Raw genomic sequence first — 17,297 nt, 5'->3', positions numbered from 1 at the left:
TTCCATCCTCATACCGGCTGCTCCTGTTGAGTGTCTGGTTTTTCCTCAGTCTCCTTTCTTCCAGGACTCAGGGATGATTCCTTCCTCCTTCCTCTCAGGAAGAAGGGGTGGTTCTCTGTGCCCCTCCCCTATCCCTGCTTTCAGGCTGGCTGGCTTTATAAAGACTCTGCTGTTTTGAATTTTCAGGAGCACTGTCTCTCGGACATGGTTGCCCAGCTCCGGACGCTGAAGGGTGCAATAAGGTTGGCCGTCCTCAGGGACACTCCTTTCCTGACAGCCACCATAGCACCCATGTATCTTCCCCACCCAACCTTGCCTTTCTGCATGATTTTCCTCTTGACCCTCTTTCCCAGAGATATCTGCTAGTAGCATGTTAGATTCACCTTCTCCCCCCGCCCCCGCCCCAGTCAGGGTAGGTCAGACTGGTGAGGATAGAGGCAATCTAATACTAATTCTTCTTCTGACATCCTGCCGAGACCCAGGCATATGAATACACAGGTTTCATACCTTAATGTCTTGGCTTAATTGTCTGATCTAGAGATTGCGAGATTTCCTGGGACCGCCCTGTCCTCATTCAGTTTACCTCCCCTTTATATTCCTCCACCTTCATCATTTCTACTCTCTTCCTCAGCTGGCTCTCCCACAAGATCTTAGATGCATGTCTCTGTGTGTGTGCACTGTGAATATGCGTTAGTCTCTCGCATGCATTTCTCCAAAACCAGCCCTGACACTTGCTGCAATGCTCATTCTCTCCACCCCTGCCCGCATCACAGATCTCAGAGGAGTGAGCACCCAGCCCTAAACTGGGTCACAGGAGAGAATTAGATGGTGGTTAGGGGGCCTGGGTGTGTGTTGTGGGTGGGATGACTCTAGGAGCCAATAAGTGAGTTGGGGAGGTCTGTTGGTGTCCAGTCGATAAGGTTATAACTGAACTGGGTTCAGTGGTCTAGTGTACATTACCTCACGCTGTTTGTTTTGTGTAGGAAACCAGTTTCTTTTTATTTGGCCAAGTGTTTTCTCCTAGCATCAGAAGGATTTGACTCATCCTTTTGGTATTTTGTTTGAAATTGGGATTTTTATGAATCGCTTCTTTCTTTGCTAGGTATTTGCTAATCCACTGAAGATCCCTGCTATTCAAGATACGGATGAATTGAACAGTAAGACAATTGGATACGAGGGAATGGACAGTCCTAGCCGGCCTCCCTCTGTTGGAGAAGAAAGCAGGACACCTTCTCTTCAGCTTAAGCCTCTGGATTCCAGTGTTTTTCAGTTTTCCAGGTGGGTAGAAAACATAGTCTGTCTTCAGGAGTAAGCCTCGGGGTCCGTTTTCCTGTAAAGTCGGGATGGTTATCGGGTTATGTTTCTCCTAAGGCCTAGCATGGACTTCAGATGGAGAAACATGATTTGGGGGTAATAGAATTGTGTGTTGCATGTACTTGCAATTTTTCAACATTACAACTGCTGTGTCAAGTCTGTCTGTCTCTCTCTTTTGAGGTAATCATCCGACAAATACTCTCTTATGTATTTTGTATTCACTTTATGTTGGGAACTGTGTTAAGTGAAATAATGGACGTGAAAACTCTTTGAAAAGCATAATGTGCAATCCAAATGTAAGGTAATATTACATAGATGAGCGTTCTTTCTTTCCTTAAGCTTAGGAATATTGAGGTCCCGTGGGGCCCCATAGACCTAGCACATGTTGGCCACATTATAAAAAATAACTATTAGAAGTTTGTGCCATCAGGCTAGCCTTCTCGTTCATTGTCTCCTAGAGCCAATTGTGAGTATGAGTTTAGTTTTGGGTTTCACTTGTCCATCTTCTAGCACCTCGTCGGTATAATTTTGTTAGTCTTTATAACAGGAAGGCGCATACCTTTTCTTTTTCTTAAATAACAGGGGTATTTGAAGTGTTGAAAGATATGACTGCCCCTCTACTACCATGAGACTGGAACTCAGGACTCCTAATTAGGACATGCCTTCTCCTCTCTGCTATGCTTCTCACTTCTGGCAGGGCCAAACCATAAGGCAGGTACAGAGTTGCTCTTTAAAAGTAGAAACTTCTGCAGTCATCAGTAACGTGACTATTATATCATGGGTTATGAACTTTTCATTGACCGTCATCATTTGGGGTATCTTCTTAATATATTCTAGGATAGAAGCGATGGTATATACATAACAGGATAAACAAACAAACAAACAATAAAACCCCCAAAAAACGACTCCTGGCTTTTCCCCCTAATGGTACTGATTCTTTTCCTTATGTCTTGCTTTGTAGGTGGGTCTTTTCAGCTTCTCATCTAGACAAACATCTCCATATGTGTCCAAGTCCCCTATTCTGTGATTCTTCCACAATTAAGCCCTGTAGACATTGGGAGAAGCCCATGACCCCCCTGAACATGAACAAAAGGTTTCGAGAGGAAGTAAGCTATTTTAGGAGCAACACTAACAAAACTCTAAAGGAATTAAATGAGAATTGGTATGAGATCACCTAGAACGATGCCTTGGAAGCTAGGAAGCACTCAGTAACTAATGTGAAATCGGAGTACTGTGGCAGGAGCCGTTTCTAAGATTGAACTGTGTAGCAAAATATAGTCCGGTCTGTCTCAGGGCCTTGAGTCTCATTTGAGTCTGTTCCCACCCGTAGCTTTCCAACTCCCGTTGTAGGTGGGGAGGGACATACAGTAAAGCGCTGTGTGTGTGTTTTTTTTTTTTTTTTAAAGATTTTATTTATTTATTTGAGAGAGAGAGAGAGCACATGAGAAGGGGGAGGGTCAGAGGGAGAGGCAGACTCCCCGCCGAGCAGGGAGCCCGATGCGGGACTCGATCCTGGGACTCCAGGATCGTGACCCGAGCCGAAGGCAGTCGCCCAACCGACTGAGCCACCCAGGCGCCCAAGCGCTATGTGTTTTTGAAGCATATTCTTGCCTCTCTGCTTCGATCTCCTTGAGGTGGCCATGCATCCAAATTGCCATTGGCATTTCAAGGTGTCGTAGCTCTTTTTTTTTTTTTTTTTTTTTTTTGGTGTCGTAGCTCTTGAAGGCTGTCCTTTCCCTGCTGCGACCACTGTCTTTTCCTTTTTCTTCAGGGTTTCTTTTGTTACCCTAGAGTGGTTTCCAGTCCCCTGAAGGAGGTCACAGACGCTGATACATGTATGCGTGTATTTAATGTGTGCAATATGGCAGTACAACCATTGGGTGGCAGACTTCATCAGGCTTTCATGAGATTTCTGTATGAATTATTTACCGAACGGCCACATCCAGATTCGGGGTTTGGCTATAGAGGACAAGCAAAGTGCATCATTTGTGTGTAATTTAAATTTGAGAATAATATTCTTTCAAGGGAAAGAGATAACGTGATCATTGATGTTGCTAATGTCATATTTTATGTAGGCCCAGTAAGCTGAGGATGTCGTTTTAAGCTACATGGATAAGGGGATTCAGATTGAGTGCAAAGAGTCCGCCTTTTCATAGGGAGAAATGAAGGTACACAAGAGTTTGGTAAAATATACAGGGTTTTCTTGGTACAACAATGTTAATGAAATAAGAGGTTTAGTCAGGAGTTACAAAGGTCTCCTTTGTTACTATCAAAATCTGAAGCTGATAAGGGTCCTTGGGTCATGTAGTATAGCTTTCCAACTCTAGATAAAATAAAGCCCACACTATCCAAGAGAGTTTTTAAAAAGTTTTAGGGGGGTAAGTTACATGACCTAGCAGGGGCCCCCGAAGGGTCATTGGAAATAGCTTTGTGAGTTTCACAAACTAGCCAAGGGGATGGGGAGACGCGCAGTGAAGGGTAGGTTCAGCCAGGATGCAAGCGGGCATAATCGTTCAGCTTATTTCTGTTAAAGGAAATAGTCCTTTTTGTTCATTCACACTGCATATATTTGAGTGCTTGCTGTATGAAAGGCAATGTTCTAAGGCAGTGATGGGATCAAAAATGAAGGAGCTTATGGCAGTCAAAGTTATACATGTAAGTATCTCCAATACATGCTAGGTTTCATATGTGTGGTTACAAACTTAAGGTCCAAAGTATCCATTAGCGTATGGACAAAGGAGAGAATTAGTAGCTGTAATTTATTTAAATGTTTAGAGACCCCTTGAATAAACTGTATGTCAAACGCTAATGATAAATAGTTCATGTTTTATTATTTTTTAATTATTTTTTAAAGATTTTATTTATTTATTTGACAGAGAGAGACACAGCGAGAGAGGGAACACAAGCAGGGGGAGGGGGAGAGGGAGAAGTAGGCTTCCCGCGGAGCAGGGAGCCCGATGGGGGGCTCGATTCCAGGACCTTGGGATCATGACCCAAGCCGAAGGCAGACGCTTAACGATTGAGCCACCCAGGTGCCCCTTAGTTCATGTTTTAAAAGGATAACAGAAACCATCCAAATTACACTATAATAGTCAAAGGAGAGGAAGACAGACATTCTAATATGTTTAAAAGAATATTTGAAAACAACAAACACAAGGTAGAAACAGAAGAACAATTTTATAAGTGAATAAGATGGATTCAGCAGCCAGTATTAACATTTTAATGAGAGAGACTTCCAGAATGGAGAAATGTGAAGTGTCATGGACTCTTGCACCAACAAATAACCATTTAACTGGAAAATATTATTAAAACAAGCATTTGAAGTTCCTGGAAATTGTCCTAGAGGCACTCAGCAAATAAATATTCATTCAGGAAAGTCTGTGACATCTCAGAGACAACCGCAAGAGTCTTCAGCATTTAGCTTGCTCCCGCCCCCTCCAAGCTGTATTTTACAAAAACTTCTCAGGGAGCTCCAGTCCAGGTGGGTGCGGTCAAGAAGCTGCGGGCTCCCTCTTTCCCTAGCTCCCAGTCTAGAGCTGTGGTTTCACCTGGTCGGACAGGCCTCCAGCATTTCTCGTGTCCCCTGGTTCTGTCTTGCTGAAGCTCTGTTCCAGGCAGACCCGGAGGACTAGGTCTCTCTTCTCCCACCCAGCCCCCCTCAGGGAGGAGGCACTCCCCCAGGGACGGCGGGCGTGCTGACGATGCTGGACTCCTGCTACTCCAGCCCCAGCGTGCTTATAGGGCAGAGGTTCGTGCCGGAGGCAGCAAGCCCCCAAAAACATCCCAGCATCCACATTCGTTAAGAAAGTGTTCTTTCTTTTATGCCACTTCTGCACAGTGGCACCGAGGTTCTGCTTAGGGCAAGAGGCCTTAAAGCTGAAGAGCTCCTTCGCTCTACCGGAAGGAGCTGACTTTTATGTGGAACAGATCATGGAGCATTCCATTCGTAAAAGCATTGTCAAAAATAACGGCGATCTCGGTGAGCAGTAATTGAGAGGGCACTCATAGCTCCGTGATAACACGTTACAACGAGCAAAATGGCTGAGAGGTCAGAAGTTTGGTAACAGAGAGAACCAAGGAGAGAAAGCCAGTCAAAAAAGACCTCTCCTGGGATCACAGTCAGCCCTGGGATTAGGAAGGCTGTGCATAAACACAAGGCTCCATTTACTCAGGAGCAGTCAGACTAGGACATGAAGTGGACTTTAAATCAGTCCGCGAGCCTCACGCAGATCAAACAACAAAAGGACAGGGCCCTCACTGGCACTAAGGGCACAGCCTCTGACCAACCACTGGCCCTTTCATAAGCTTCTCTGACCCAGGAACAAGTCCTAGGAAGCCAGGCTCAGAAAGAAATCACACATATCCTGATAGACTGGAAGACCGCGTACATGCTCAAAGTTGTGCCCTCTCAGAGGAGAGTCGAGAGGGAAAAATCCAAGCTGCTACGGCCTGGCCGGATGTGGGGCCGAAACAGATGCCTTGGACTGTGATAGCAGCCTCCGAGCCACACATACGTCCAGTGGGAGAGGGTAGAAATCCAACTGGCTCAGGGGGCTTAAGCACAGTCTTTGACCAGTCAGTGGCCTATGCTGACCCAGGGCTGACCCCTAGGTTGCCAGGTAAGAGGAAAAACCAAGAAGAAATCTGTTTCCTCTACAGTATACAGCCTCTGATATTCCTGCTCAGATTTCTTCAGCCAAGTCACTAAGTAAACAACCAAGCAAACAACGACGTCAACCACTCAGGGAGATGGGAGCAGTAATCAGAGTGGCTGTGCTGTGTTACCTAAAACATCCAACTGTCAGGGCGCCTGGGTGGCTCAGTTGGTTAAGCGACTGCCTTCAGCTCAGGTCATGATCCTGGAGTCCCGGGATCGAGTCCCGCATCGGGCTCCCTGCTCCGCGGGAAGCCTGCTTCTCCCTCTGGCCCTCCTCCCTCTCATGCTCTCTGTCCCTCATTGTCTCTCTCGCAAATAAATAAAATCTTAAAAAAAAAAAAAATCTTTAAAAGGCTAAAATAGCCAGTTGGCAGCAAAAAAAAATTATGAGATGTGCAAAGAAACAGGAAAACGTGATCTGTGCATAGGAGACAAAAAGAAGCAGATAATAGAAACTGCTCTTTAAGAGACCCAGATGTTGGATTTAGCAGACAAAGACCTCAAGGCAGCCATTATAAGGAAGGGATAACTGGGTGATGGGCATGAAGGAGGGCACTTGATGGAATGAGCACTGGGTGTTATTTGTAACTGATGAATCACTAAATTCTACCTCTGAAACTACAAATCAACCAACCAGCCAACCAACCAACAAAAACATTGTAGACCAGAGGGCAGTCGGATCACATATTCAAGGTAGTAAAAGAAGAAAGAGTGTCAAGCAAGAATCTTAAATCCAGTAAAACTCTCTTTAGAAAATGAAGGTGAAATAATACATTTCCCAGATAAATAAAAGCAGATGGAATTTGTTTCTAGCAAAACTCCCCTTCAAGAAATACTAAAGGGAGTTCTTCAGGCTGAAAGCAAGTGATACCAGATAGTAATTCAAATTCACATGAAAAAACAAGAGTACTGGCAGTGGTAACTAATTCATTATAAAAGACAATATAATGGCATTTTTTCCTGTTTCTATTCCTTTTTTTTTTTAAGATTTTATTTATTTGAGAGAGAGAGAGCATGAGCAGTGGAGGGGCAGAGGGAGAAGCAGACTCCCCACTGTGCAGGGAGCCCGTGGGGCTCAGTCCCAGGACCCCAGGATCATGACCTGAGCCGAAGGCAGATGTTTAACCGACTGAGCCACCCAGGTGCCCCCTCCTGTTTCTATTCTTAACTAAGTTAATTTAAAGAATAATTTCATAAAACAATATGTATATGTTTGTATATAATTTTATATATGTGTACAACTTCATTGTTGGGCTCCTCCACAGATGTGAAATGTTTGACAATAACAGCACAAAGGAGGTGAGTGGGAACAAAGCAGTATTGGAGTAAGGAGATAACACCATAATAAGAAATGAAGAAAATTTTCAATGGAAAAATAAGGTTGATCTAGCAAATTCTACAAGCATTATAAATATGGAATTGCTCTGCTTTCATCTCTCAGCTTCCTCAAAAGATATAACATTACATAAAGTAATAATGATAGCAGTGTGTTGTTAGATTTGTAAATGCTAAACCAGAAAATATCCGTATAATATGAAAAGAGGAACAGTAGAAGAAGAAAGGAACAAAGAAGGCATGGCCCATATAGAACACAGCAAGCTAAATAGCAGAGGTAAATTCTGTCATCTCAATAATAACATTAAATACAACTAGTTCAAACTATCCAATCAGAAGACAGAAAATACCAGATTGGATTTTTCTTTAATATCCATATATACAGGAGATATGCTTTAGATTCAAAGATACAAATCAGTTGAAAATAAAAGAGTGGAAGCAGATAAACCATGCAAACAGCAACCATAAGAGAGCTGGAGTGCTTACACTAATATCAGACAAAACAGACTTTAAACAAAAAATGTTACTAGATATTACACAGGACATTTTATAATGACAGAGTTCATCAGGAAGATGTAATAATTATGCCTATATGTGGACCTAACAAATAGAGCCCCCCAAATATATGAAGCAAAAGTAGACAGAATCGACAGAAGAAATAGGTATCAATAAGACTTCAATGGCCCACCTTCCATTATGGGTAGAAGATCAACAAGGAAACAGAAGATTTGAAGAATGCCATAAACCAACTGGACCTAGCAGAAATGTGTAGAACACTTCATATTCTTCTCAAGTGTACGTGGAATCTTCTGCAGGATAGACCATATGTTACACCAGAAAACAAGCTTCAATAAATTGAAAGGATTTCTAGCATACAAAAGATGTACTCCAGTCCCAATGGAATTAAAGTAGAAATCAACAACAGAAGGAAATTTAGGAAATTCACAATATGTGGAAATTAAATAACAAAATAAAAAGCTTTTGCATAGTGAAGGAGACCCATCAACAAAATGACAAAGCAACCTACTGAATGGGAGAAGATATTTGCAAATTATATGTCCAATAAGGCGTTAATATCCAAAATATATAAAGAACTTAACACAACATAAAAAAAAAAAACAACACAAAAAAATTTGGTTAAAAAATGGGCAAAGGGCCTGAATAGACATTTCTCATACAAATAGCCAACAGACACATGAAAAGATGGTCAACATCACTGATCATCAGAAAAGGCAAATCAAAACTAGAGTGAGATACCACCTCATACCTGCCAGAATGGCTAAAATCAACAACACAAGAAACAACAGGTGTTGGTGAGGATGTGGAGAAAGGGGAACCCTCTCTCACTGTTGGTGGGAATGCAAACTGGTGCAGCCACTCTGGAAAAGAGTATGGAGGTTCCTCAAAAAGTTGAAAATAGAATTACCATTTGATCCAGTAACCCCACTGCTGGTATTTACAGAAAGAAAATGAAAACACTAATTTGAATAGATCATATGCAGCCCTATGTTTACTGCAGCATTATTTACAATAGCCACGATACGGAAGCAGCCCAAGTGTTCATTGATAGATGAATAGATAAGGAAGATGTTGTGTACACACACACACAGTGGAGTATTACTCCGCCATAAAAAGAATGAAATCTTGCCATTTGCAACACTAGAGGGTATAATGCTAAGTGAAATGTCAGATAAAAAGAGACAAATACCATATGATTTCACTCGTATGTGGACTTTAAGAAACAAAACAAGCGAACAAAGAGAAAACAAGAGGCAAAGAAAAAGAATCAAACAAAAAAACAGACTCTTAAATAAAGAGAACAAACTGGTGGTTGCCAAAGGGGAGGTGTATGGGGGGATGGGTGAAATAGATAAAGGGGATTAAGAGTACACTTATGGTGATGAGCACTGAGTAATAGATAGAACTGTTGAATCACTATATTGTACACCTGAAGCTAATAGAGCACTGTATGTTAACCATACTTCAAATAAATAAATAGCCACTAAAACATTTAAGAAAACAGTAAAATGATTCCATTTACAGTAGCTTCAAAAATGAAGTCTTTCGGAATAAATTTAACAAAAGTGCAAGGACACCTTGTAAACTGAAAACTATAAAATATTATTGAATGAGATTAAAGAAGACCTGAATAAATGGAAAGACATGCCGTGTTTATGGATCAGAAGATACAGTGTTGGGGCGCCTGGGTGGCTCAGTCGTTAAGTGTCTGCCTTTGGCTCAGGACATGATCCCAGGGTCCTGGGATCGAGCCACGCATGGGGCTCCCTTCTCCGCAGGAAGCCTGCTTCTCCCTCTCCCACTCCCCCTGCTTGTATTCCCTCTCTCGCCGTGTCTCTCTCTGTCAAATAAATAAATAAAATCTTTAAAAAAAAAGATTTTATTTAAAAAAAAAGATATAATGTTAAGATGGCAGTATTCCCCAAATCGAGCTATAGATTCGATGCAGTCTCCTATCAAAATATCAGCTGGCTCCTCTGCAGACAGACAATTGAGGAGTATGACAAAAAGAAAGAAAATGAGAAGATGGGACGGACGCCTGGGTGACTCAGTCGGTTAAGTGTCTGCCTTCAGCTCAGGTCATGATCCTGGAGTCCCGGGATGGAGTCCCAAATCGGTGGGGAGTCTGCTTCTCCCTCTCCCTCTGCAACTTCCCCTGCTTATGCTCTCTCTCGCATGCACTTTCTCTCTCTCTCAAATAAGTAAATAAAATCTTTAAAAAAAAAAAAAGAAAATGAGAAGGAACTAGTTATATAGTTGGAAAAGAATTCCTGGTGTATAAACCCACAGTCAGTCCTTACTAAATGAGTGAATACAGGCCTGGAATAAGAATCAATCCCTAGGGCGCCTGGGTGGCTCAGTTGGTTAAGCGACTGCCTTCGGCTCAGGTCATGATCCCAGAGTCCCGGGATCGAGTCCCACATCGGGCTCCCGGCTCAGCGGGGAGCCTGCTTCTCCCTCTGACCCTCCCCCCTCTCATGTGCTCTCTCTCTCTCAAATAAATAAAATCTTAAAAAAAAAAAAAAATCAATCCCTAAAGGGAAGAACCAGACCTTTACTTACAGAGCTAGTAGGTACTTCTAGAGCCACTAAGTAAAATCCACTTCTTTTTCTCTCGTTCACACGATAGTTTCTTTTTGATTTCCTCTTCTGTGCAGTTTTGTCCCTTCCTTCCCATCCCGCAGTTAGTTAAGCTCTCTTCTGTCAAGGAGCCTGTACTTTAGTATTTTAGGAGGGAACTTACGAGACACACACACGCACACGGTAAAAAGCGATGTAGATTATAATCGAGCGCTAAGGTGCAGTAGGAAGTCAGAAGTAGCACTTGAGCCAGTCTTGGACGCGTGGTGTTGGGTAGGAGAAGGGCATTCCAATCAAAAGAAGCAGCATGAGAAATCATGGGCATTTCTTTCGGCTGGTGTTTTTGAAGGGAAGTAATGAGACAGAAAGCTGGGGCCCAGCGATGTCCCAGCCCTGCCCCTGACTAGCCACATGACCTTGAGAAAGTTAACTTCTCTGTGTCTGAGCATCCTCTTTAACAAATGCACATAAACATACCACTTACCTTGGGGTTGTTGGGAAAACTGAATGAGACCATAACACATTAAGCTTAAGTATTTAGGGCCACATAACACTTATCACACTGTCTGGCAGAGTAGGTGCTCAATATAAACGTTTCTTACGTTTGGGAATGGAATACCAAGCTAAGGCATTTGAGCTTTCATGTTGTGGGGAGCAATAAATAAAGATTTCAAATGAGGGTGTAACACAATCAGGGCAACACCTTGGGAAGATTATTAACTTGGCAGCGGGCAGTCTGGAGGTGAGAGAAGGGGAGACTGGGGGAAGCCATTGCAAGAGCTCAGGAGAGGGAACGTGAGGTCAAACCTGAGTACTGATAGTAGTAGAACTAGATAAGAATACTGAGAGTTTGCCAGTGTCATAACACAAATGGGACATAGGAGAGGAAACAGGTTTGACCTTGACAACGGAAGGCCAGTTTTCTACATCCTGAGACACCAGTGGGACCACGAGGAAGGAATGTGTGCTGGGCAACTGGAAATTCAGTAGAGATCAGCGCTGGGAGAATGACCAGAGGTTATAGCCGAGAGGTGGTATGAGATTACCAAAGAAAAGAAATATGGGGAGAGAAATAAGGACAGAACCCTTGGAGGTGGGAAAACAAAGAGAAGGCAGATGATTTGACTCTAATTGCCTTTCACAGAAGTTTAGTGTCGCTATCTGGTATCACATACCCTTCCTTCATCCCTCCGAAGTGACTGACTCTCTTCCTCCACACCACAGCTAAATGGGACCCTCTGCAGTGGCCCTGTTCTAGTTGAATACATTTGTTCTCACATTGGCCCTAAATACTTTTGCTTTCCCACTAAGGTTGACACAGCAAGACCTATGAGGAGGCAGACCGGTTTTATTTCTGGGTGAACACTAGTTTCGAAGAATATTCAGGGGGCTGTGAGAAGCTAAGGTTTGAGATGTCTTACAGACGTTCTCAGAACTTGCAGAGAAAAGTGGGCAGCCTTGAAATACTGTGAGGTGGCTGATAGATAACATGCTTGACTCTTTCTCATTGAAAATTTGAAATTTGGTTTTTACCTTGAAATTTCTGGGTTTTCTGCAGGGAGGACAAAATAGTTACAGGGGTAAAAATGAGCCGGGGTGGGTGGGGAGGTGTCCCATCCTACTGCAGGATTTTAAATTGTCTGTGGATTTCACAGGCACCAGTCATTTCATTAGTTCCTTCAACACTTAGTGCATATAGCAGCCAGAAATGGAAGGCGATTTGCGCTTACTCTCCTGCACTTTCCTGATGAAATGAGGGAGTGCCTGTTTGCCCTGACAAGAGGGGAGTTCTTTTGCCCTAAGAGGGAAATGACTCGAGTTGGCCGAGTCCACTTGTTTGATTCTGACTAGGGCCCTGTGTTTTAATTAACTTTTACAAGTGAATAATGGGCAGTAGCCACAATCCGGTTGGCTGGCAAAGGAACTGCATGGTGTTCTGTTGCAATATAAAAAATGTGCCTAAGTCTTTGATGCTGGGAGGTTTTTGTGACACTTCAAAATTAACGAGCTGGCTCAGCTTTCCTCCGCATACTCTACTAGGCTTTTTATGACCTTTTTTTCCATTCTCGTGTTAGGGGATTTTGCGTGTGCGTGTGTGTGTGTGTGTGTGTGTGTGTGTGGTTGTTTTGCTGCTTTTCCTTGCATTTCGGAAACTTCCAAGTCAGGCTGGTTTCAATCCTATTTTCAGAATTCTTACCAAGATCAACTTGGTCTTGTTATATCCAGACACTGACTCTCGTACCTTTTGATTTCATCTCTCCGTTCAGACTGGTTGCTGTCTCAGCAAGGTGCATGAGGGAAGGGTTTGGAGTTCAGGGGTAGAGTTGTATTTTCCTAACCCGAAATGATCTGTGGATAACAGCTAGAGTCAGTTTTAAACGCAGGAAGTTTGGAGAGAGGCTCCATAGGATCAGAATATACCTAGCTTGTATTTTGACAGTTTAACATTTAATTCCCTCTTCTTGCAGTAAGTACAAATGGATCCTGGGAGAGGAGCCGGTGGAGAAACGAAGAAGGCTCCAGAATGAGATGACAACACCTCCTCTAGATTATTCCATGCCTGGCCCTTACAGGAGGGTGGAGGCACCTGTCGCCTACCCAGAAGGGGAGAACAGCCATGATAAATACAGTTCCGAGAGAAGCACACCACCGTACCTTTCTCCAGAATACCCAGACGCAAGCAAGAATACCAGTCAGAGTAGGGAGGTGTCAGTCCTGTATTCAGGGGCCCAGGACCAACACCAGGGGTCCCTGCTCCCTGAAGAATTAGAAGATCAGATGCCAAGATTGGTAGCAGAAGAATCTAACAGAGGCAGCACAAATGTAAACAAGGAGGAAGTAAACAAGGGACCTTTTGTAGCCGTCGTCGGTGTTGCAAAAGGCGTTAGAGATTCAGGAGCTCCCATTCAGCTGATCCCTTTTAACAGAGAGGAGCTGGCTGAGAGGAGAAAAACAGTGGAATCCTGGAGCCCGGTGCCTTATTCCTCCGTGGCCCCTGGTCCCCCCCCTGCCACAGCCGCTGGGGAGAAGGGCCGAGGTTATGAGGAGAGCGGAGGGCGCAGTACGCCAAAGATGAAGAACCAAAGAGAGCTGGAAGAACTGAAAAGAACCACCGAGAAACTGGAACGCGTTTTGGCTGAGCGGAACTTGTTCCAGCAAAAGGTTAGGGCAACACCTTTCCACTGGGAATAAGAGATCCTTTTAACCAAGAGACCAGAGAGTCACAGCTCTTGACCGTTTCCTGCTCTGAGGCCTTTACACAGCAGAAGCCATCAACTCGTTCTGTGTGGTGTCTCAGATTGAATGCCCCCGAGTGGGCTTCCCGCCCCTGTCTGGGGATCGAGCAGGGCCCTGAGTGGAACGTGTACGGAGGAACCGCAGAGTGAATGTATCAGGGACCCGTTTCAGCGCGCGCCTAGCACGCGGGGCTCATTGAATTTCTGTTTCTTGGGCTGCAGGTGGAGGAGCTGGAGCAGGAGAGGAATCACTGGCATTCTGAGTTCAAGAAAGTCCAGAGCGAGCTGGGGACCTACACCGCCCAGGAGACGGAAGGCTTGTACTGGAGCAAGAAGCACATGGGCTATCGCCAAGCCGAATTCCAGATTCTGAAAGCTGAGCTGGAGAGGACCAAGGAAGAAAAGCAGGAACTCAAAGAGAAACTGAAGGAGACAGAGACGCACCTGGAAGTGCTGCAGAAGGCTCAGGTCTCCTACCGGACCCCAGAGGGAGATGACCTAGAAAGGTTAATTCCCAGGGTTTAGTTATCAGCTTGGGAGTGCTAATGGGAAGCATCCCTTAGGACCCCCAGTGACTGGCCATAGCTAAGGGAGGAAGCTTTAATTAATTTATAGGCCACCAAGGAGCAAGGAATTGCTTAGAGAGCTGCAGTCAGTCTCCCTGTGCTTGGTGGCACCGTGCTTTCTTCTTTCTGTCTAGCTAATGGACACATCATTGTTGAGAGACGTAGGCCCATTTTTAAGGAGCTTCATTTTGTTCTGTTGGCTAATGACTTCATGTCATCTCTTCTGCCCCCTCACTCCATCATACAGGGCTTTGGCAAAGCTTACGCGGCTGCGTATCCACGTCAGCTATCTCCTTACTTCTGTCCTCCCTCACTTGGAGCTTCGTGAGATCGGGTTTGACTCAGAGCAAGTGGATGGGATCCTGTATACGGTGCTGGAGGCAAATCACATACTGGACTGAGCACCGGACTATATACTCTATATACCCTTCTATACCCTACCCTACCCTACTCTTCTCTTGTCTTGTCTTCTCCCTTCCTCTCTCTCCCTCTCCCCCTCTCCGGCCCCCTCCCTTTCTCTCTCTCTCTCTCTCACCTTTATGCCTTATATAGAGAATCTTTGAGTAAATCCTGGCTCTCACTCAGTCTGCTTCTTACTCAGTTTTGGTGTGGAGAAGGAGGCTAGTTAATAGGCTTTCGGGAGTTCCAGGAACAGAAAAGCAATAGTCACCAAGCCAGGTGACCTGAAAGCTTTAATTTTCATGATGTAGACAACTTGGCCTGTTTTATATCCTTTCTGAAATGGTTTGTATTCATTTAGGTTAAATCAGTTGGCAAATCCTGGGTCCAGTGTGGTAGATGTTTGGGGATAAATTAAGAAGTATAATTCACGGTTGCAGCCTTCAAGGATCTAACAACCTAGTTGGAAGTGCAGGACACACACCAAGTTAACTAACTGTTACAAGTGAGTGGTACAAATATGATAGAGAAGTTCTGGGGGAGGCAGTTGAAGGAAGGCATCACATCAGAAATGGGACCTAAACTAAGATTTGTTTCAAGAACGATCATGACCACACTGTCAACAATGGCGACAGTGGTGGTTCTTTAGGGGGTAGGATTATGGTTGATATTTTTTTCTTCTTGCTATCTTCCTGCCTTTTTCAAATTTTCTATAATAAACCCATTATTCTTCTTACATTGGAAAAAATAAATTGTTTTTAAAAAGAATGAGTAGGTTTGGATTCAGATATCAGTTGAGAGACTCTGTTGAACATATAAGGTAATTTTATATTTACAGTTCATGTTATATTTAGCATTACCTCTGGAAGAATAGCATGAACAAAAGCGTGGAAAAAGCTGGAATGTGAAAAAGACGTTTGGTAGAAGTGATGGGTTAATGTAAATGGAACTGAGGTTAAATCATGACCCATCTACTCACGCTCACGTGGCATTTGCATGTCAATAAGGAATTCTTGAAAAAAAGAAATCTTCAGGGCTCAAATTCAAAAAATATGTGCCACCAAACTAGGATTTCAGGAAGTGGGGGAGCTCTTTTAGAGCAGGGAGATGTGTTTGATACCCTTCACAATTCACCACCTACCTACTTCCTCAGGCTAGTGCTGAGTAAGGGGTTGGTCTCATATTATCAGAAATTGTAAAACCTACACTCTTGTAAAAGTAGACATTTTGTTTATCCATTGCTTTATTATATTTATATAGCGCATACTCTCCAAAGAGTTCAAGGTACTCTTCACAAGACATTGAACAATGAACACATAAAGATATACCAGCAGTGAAAAAGAAGAAGTAAAGGAGAAAGAATCACAGGGGATGGGGGTGGGGGTGGGATCAAGCAATCGCAATAGATCAGGTAGTGCAGAAGAATGTTTCGGATATTCTGTTTTCCCCTGCAGAGTTACTTTGGAAGACTCTCCCAAGCTTATTTTACCTCCTTGGAGAGGAGGCCCATCACAGGTCTTCCAGGGAGACCGTAAGGCCCAGGGGGGGGAGGTCCGAGCCAGGCTTCAGCATCAGAATGAGTGCTGACAGTTGCCCCCGCCCCCGGGGCCCTCACCACCCCGCACCTCTAGCCTGCAGCCTGGTTAGTTCTCATGCGGGACATTTGGACTAGGATATTGAAGGCCCCTGTTGTCTAAATAAATATAAACATTACTGAGAAGGGGGGCGGCATTTTCAGCTATCCTCTCAATGATACTTATTCTTCAGAAGGGAGCTGTGAAAAGCTGGGACTTGGCACAGATATGGACAATATGGAAAAAAATGCGGAGCAGTGAAGGTTCAGCCTGAGAGGGGGAGAGTGAGCATGTGTGAGTGGTGCGTGCCTGTGTGTGTGTGTGTGTGTGTGTGTGCGTGCACGTGCGCATGCGCGCACACGTTGGGTGAGTGAGGAGCAAAGCAGGAAGGAATATGGGCAATTGGGGCTTTATTTTTTTTATTTTTTTAAAGATTTTATTTATTTATTTGAGAGAGAGAGAATGAGAGAGAGAGAGCACATGAGAGGGGGGAGGGTCGGAGGGAGAAGCAGACTCCCCGCCGAGCAGGGAGCCCGATGCGGGACTCGATCCCGGGACTCCAGGATCATGACCTGAGCCGAAGGCAGTCGCTTAACCGACTGAGCCACCCAGGCGCCCTGGGCAATTGGGCTTTAAAAAGAAAAAAGTTGGGCAAAAAAGTTGGAAAAATGTAACCCCTCTTTCCTAGTGCTTGCTCTCGGCCCATTTCCTAGGCCCAGCCCCGTACTGCTGCTTCCAGCAAGTTAGGTGTGCGAGTCCATCTACTGCGACGCCGGAGCTACCTCTGATACCTATTTGCAGTGAAACCACACCAGCGGGAGGCCCCTTGAACCAATGTTAAAAGCCACGGTGGAGAGATTCAAAAGTGTCCCCCAGCGTTAACCAGAGCTTATGTAGTGTGTGGAGGCAAAAGACAGCGGAAGAAAAAAGTGGGTGCCTCCTCCTGGCTGTCCAGTTAGGTTCACAGGATCATAACTGTCCTTTCAAATGTCCCTCCTATTTACACTTTAACTTTTCATTTCCACAATCCATTTAGGCCCTTATTATCTCATGCCTGGAAAATTGAAATCGGCTCTTAACTGGCCTCGCTTTCCTCCTGTTCACACTCCTTCCATCC

The 17,297-nt window shown here is 44.2% G+C and overlaps 1 protein-coding gene across 6 annotated transcripts in view; it reads left to right on the top strand.

The window, feature by feature from the left end:
• MORC4 (MORC family CW-type zinc finger 4) overlaps window positions 1–15,374 on the top strand; it is a 55,398-nt gene extending 40,024 nt beyond the window's left edge. For 5 of the 6 annotated variants that reach the window (XM_064574449.1, XM_054508823.2, XM_054508819.2 and 2 more), the window contains 4 exons: window positions 1,103–1,278; window positions 12,874–13,567; window positions 13,864–14,147; window positions 14,455–15,374. In XM_064574449.1, coding sequence (XP_064430519.1) covers window positions 1,103–1,278; window positions 12,874–13,567; window positions 13,864–14,147; window positions 14,455–14,608 — 1,308 coding nt within the window. In that variant the 3' untranslated portion in view covers window positions 14,609–15,374. The remainder of the gene's footprint in view (window positions 1–1,102; window positions 1,279–12,873; window positions 13,568–13,863; window positions 14,148–14,454) is intronic. The other variant, XM_054508815.2, reaches the window with a different exon arrangement.
• Window positions 15,375–17,297: the final 1,923 nt, after the last annotated feature.

Source organism: Mirounga angustirostris, unplaced genomic scaffold (assembly GCF_029215605.1).
Source record: "Mirounga angustirostris isolate CCGP_5_RB_7025 unplaced genomic scaffold, mMirAng1.0.hap1 SCAF_11, whole genome shotgun sequence".
Lineage (NCBI taxonomy): Eukaryota > Metazoa > Chordata > Mammalia > Carnivora > Phocidae > Mirounga > Mirounga angustirostris.
The sequence above is the reverse complement of the archived record's forward strand: the minus strand, read 5'-3'. Positions and strand labels throughout refer to the sequence as shown.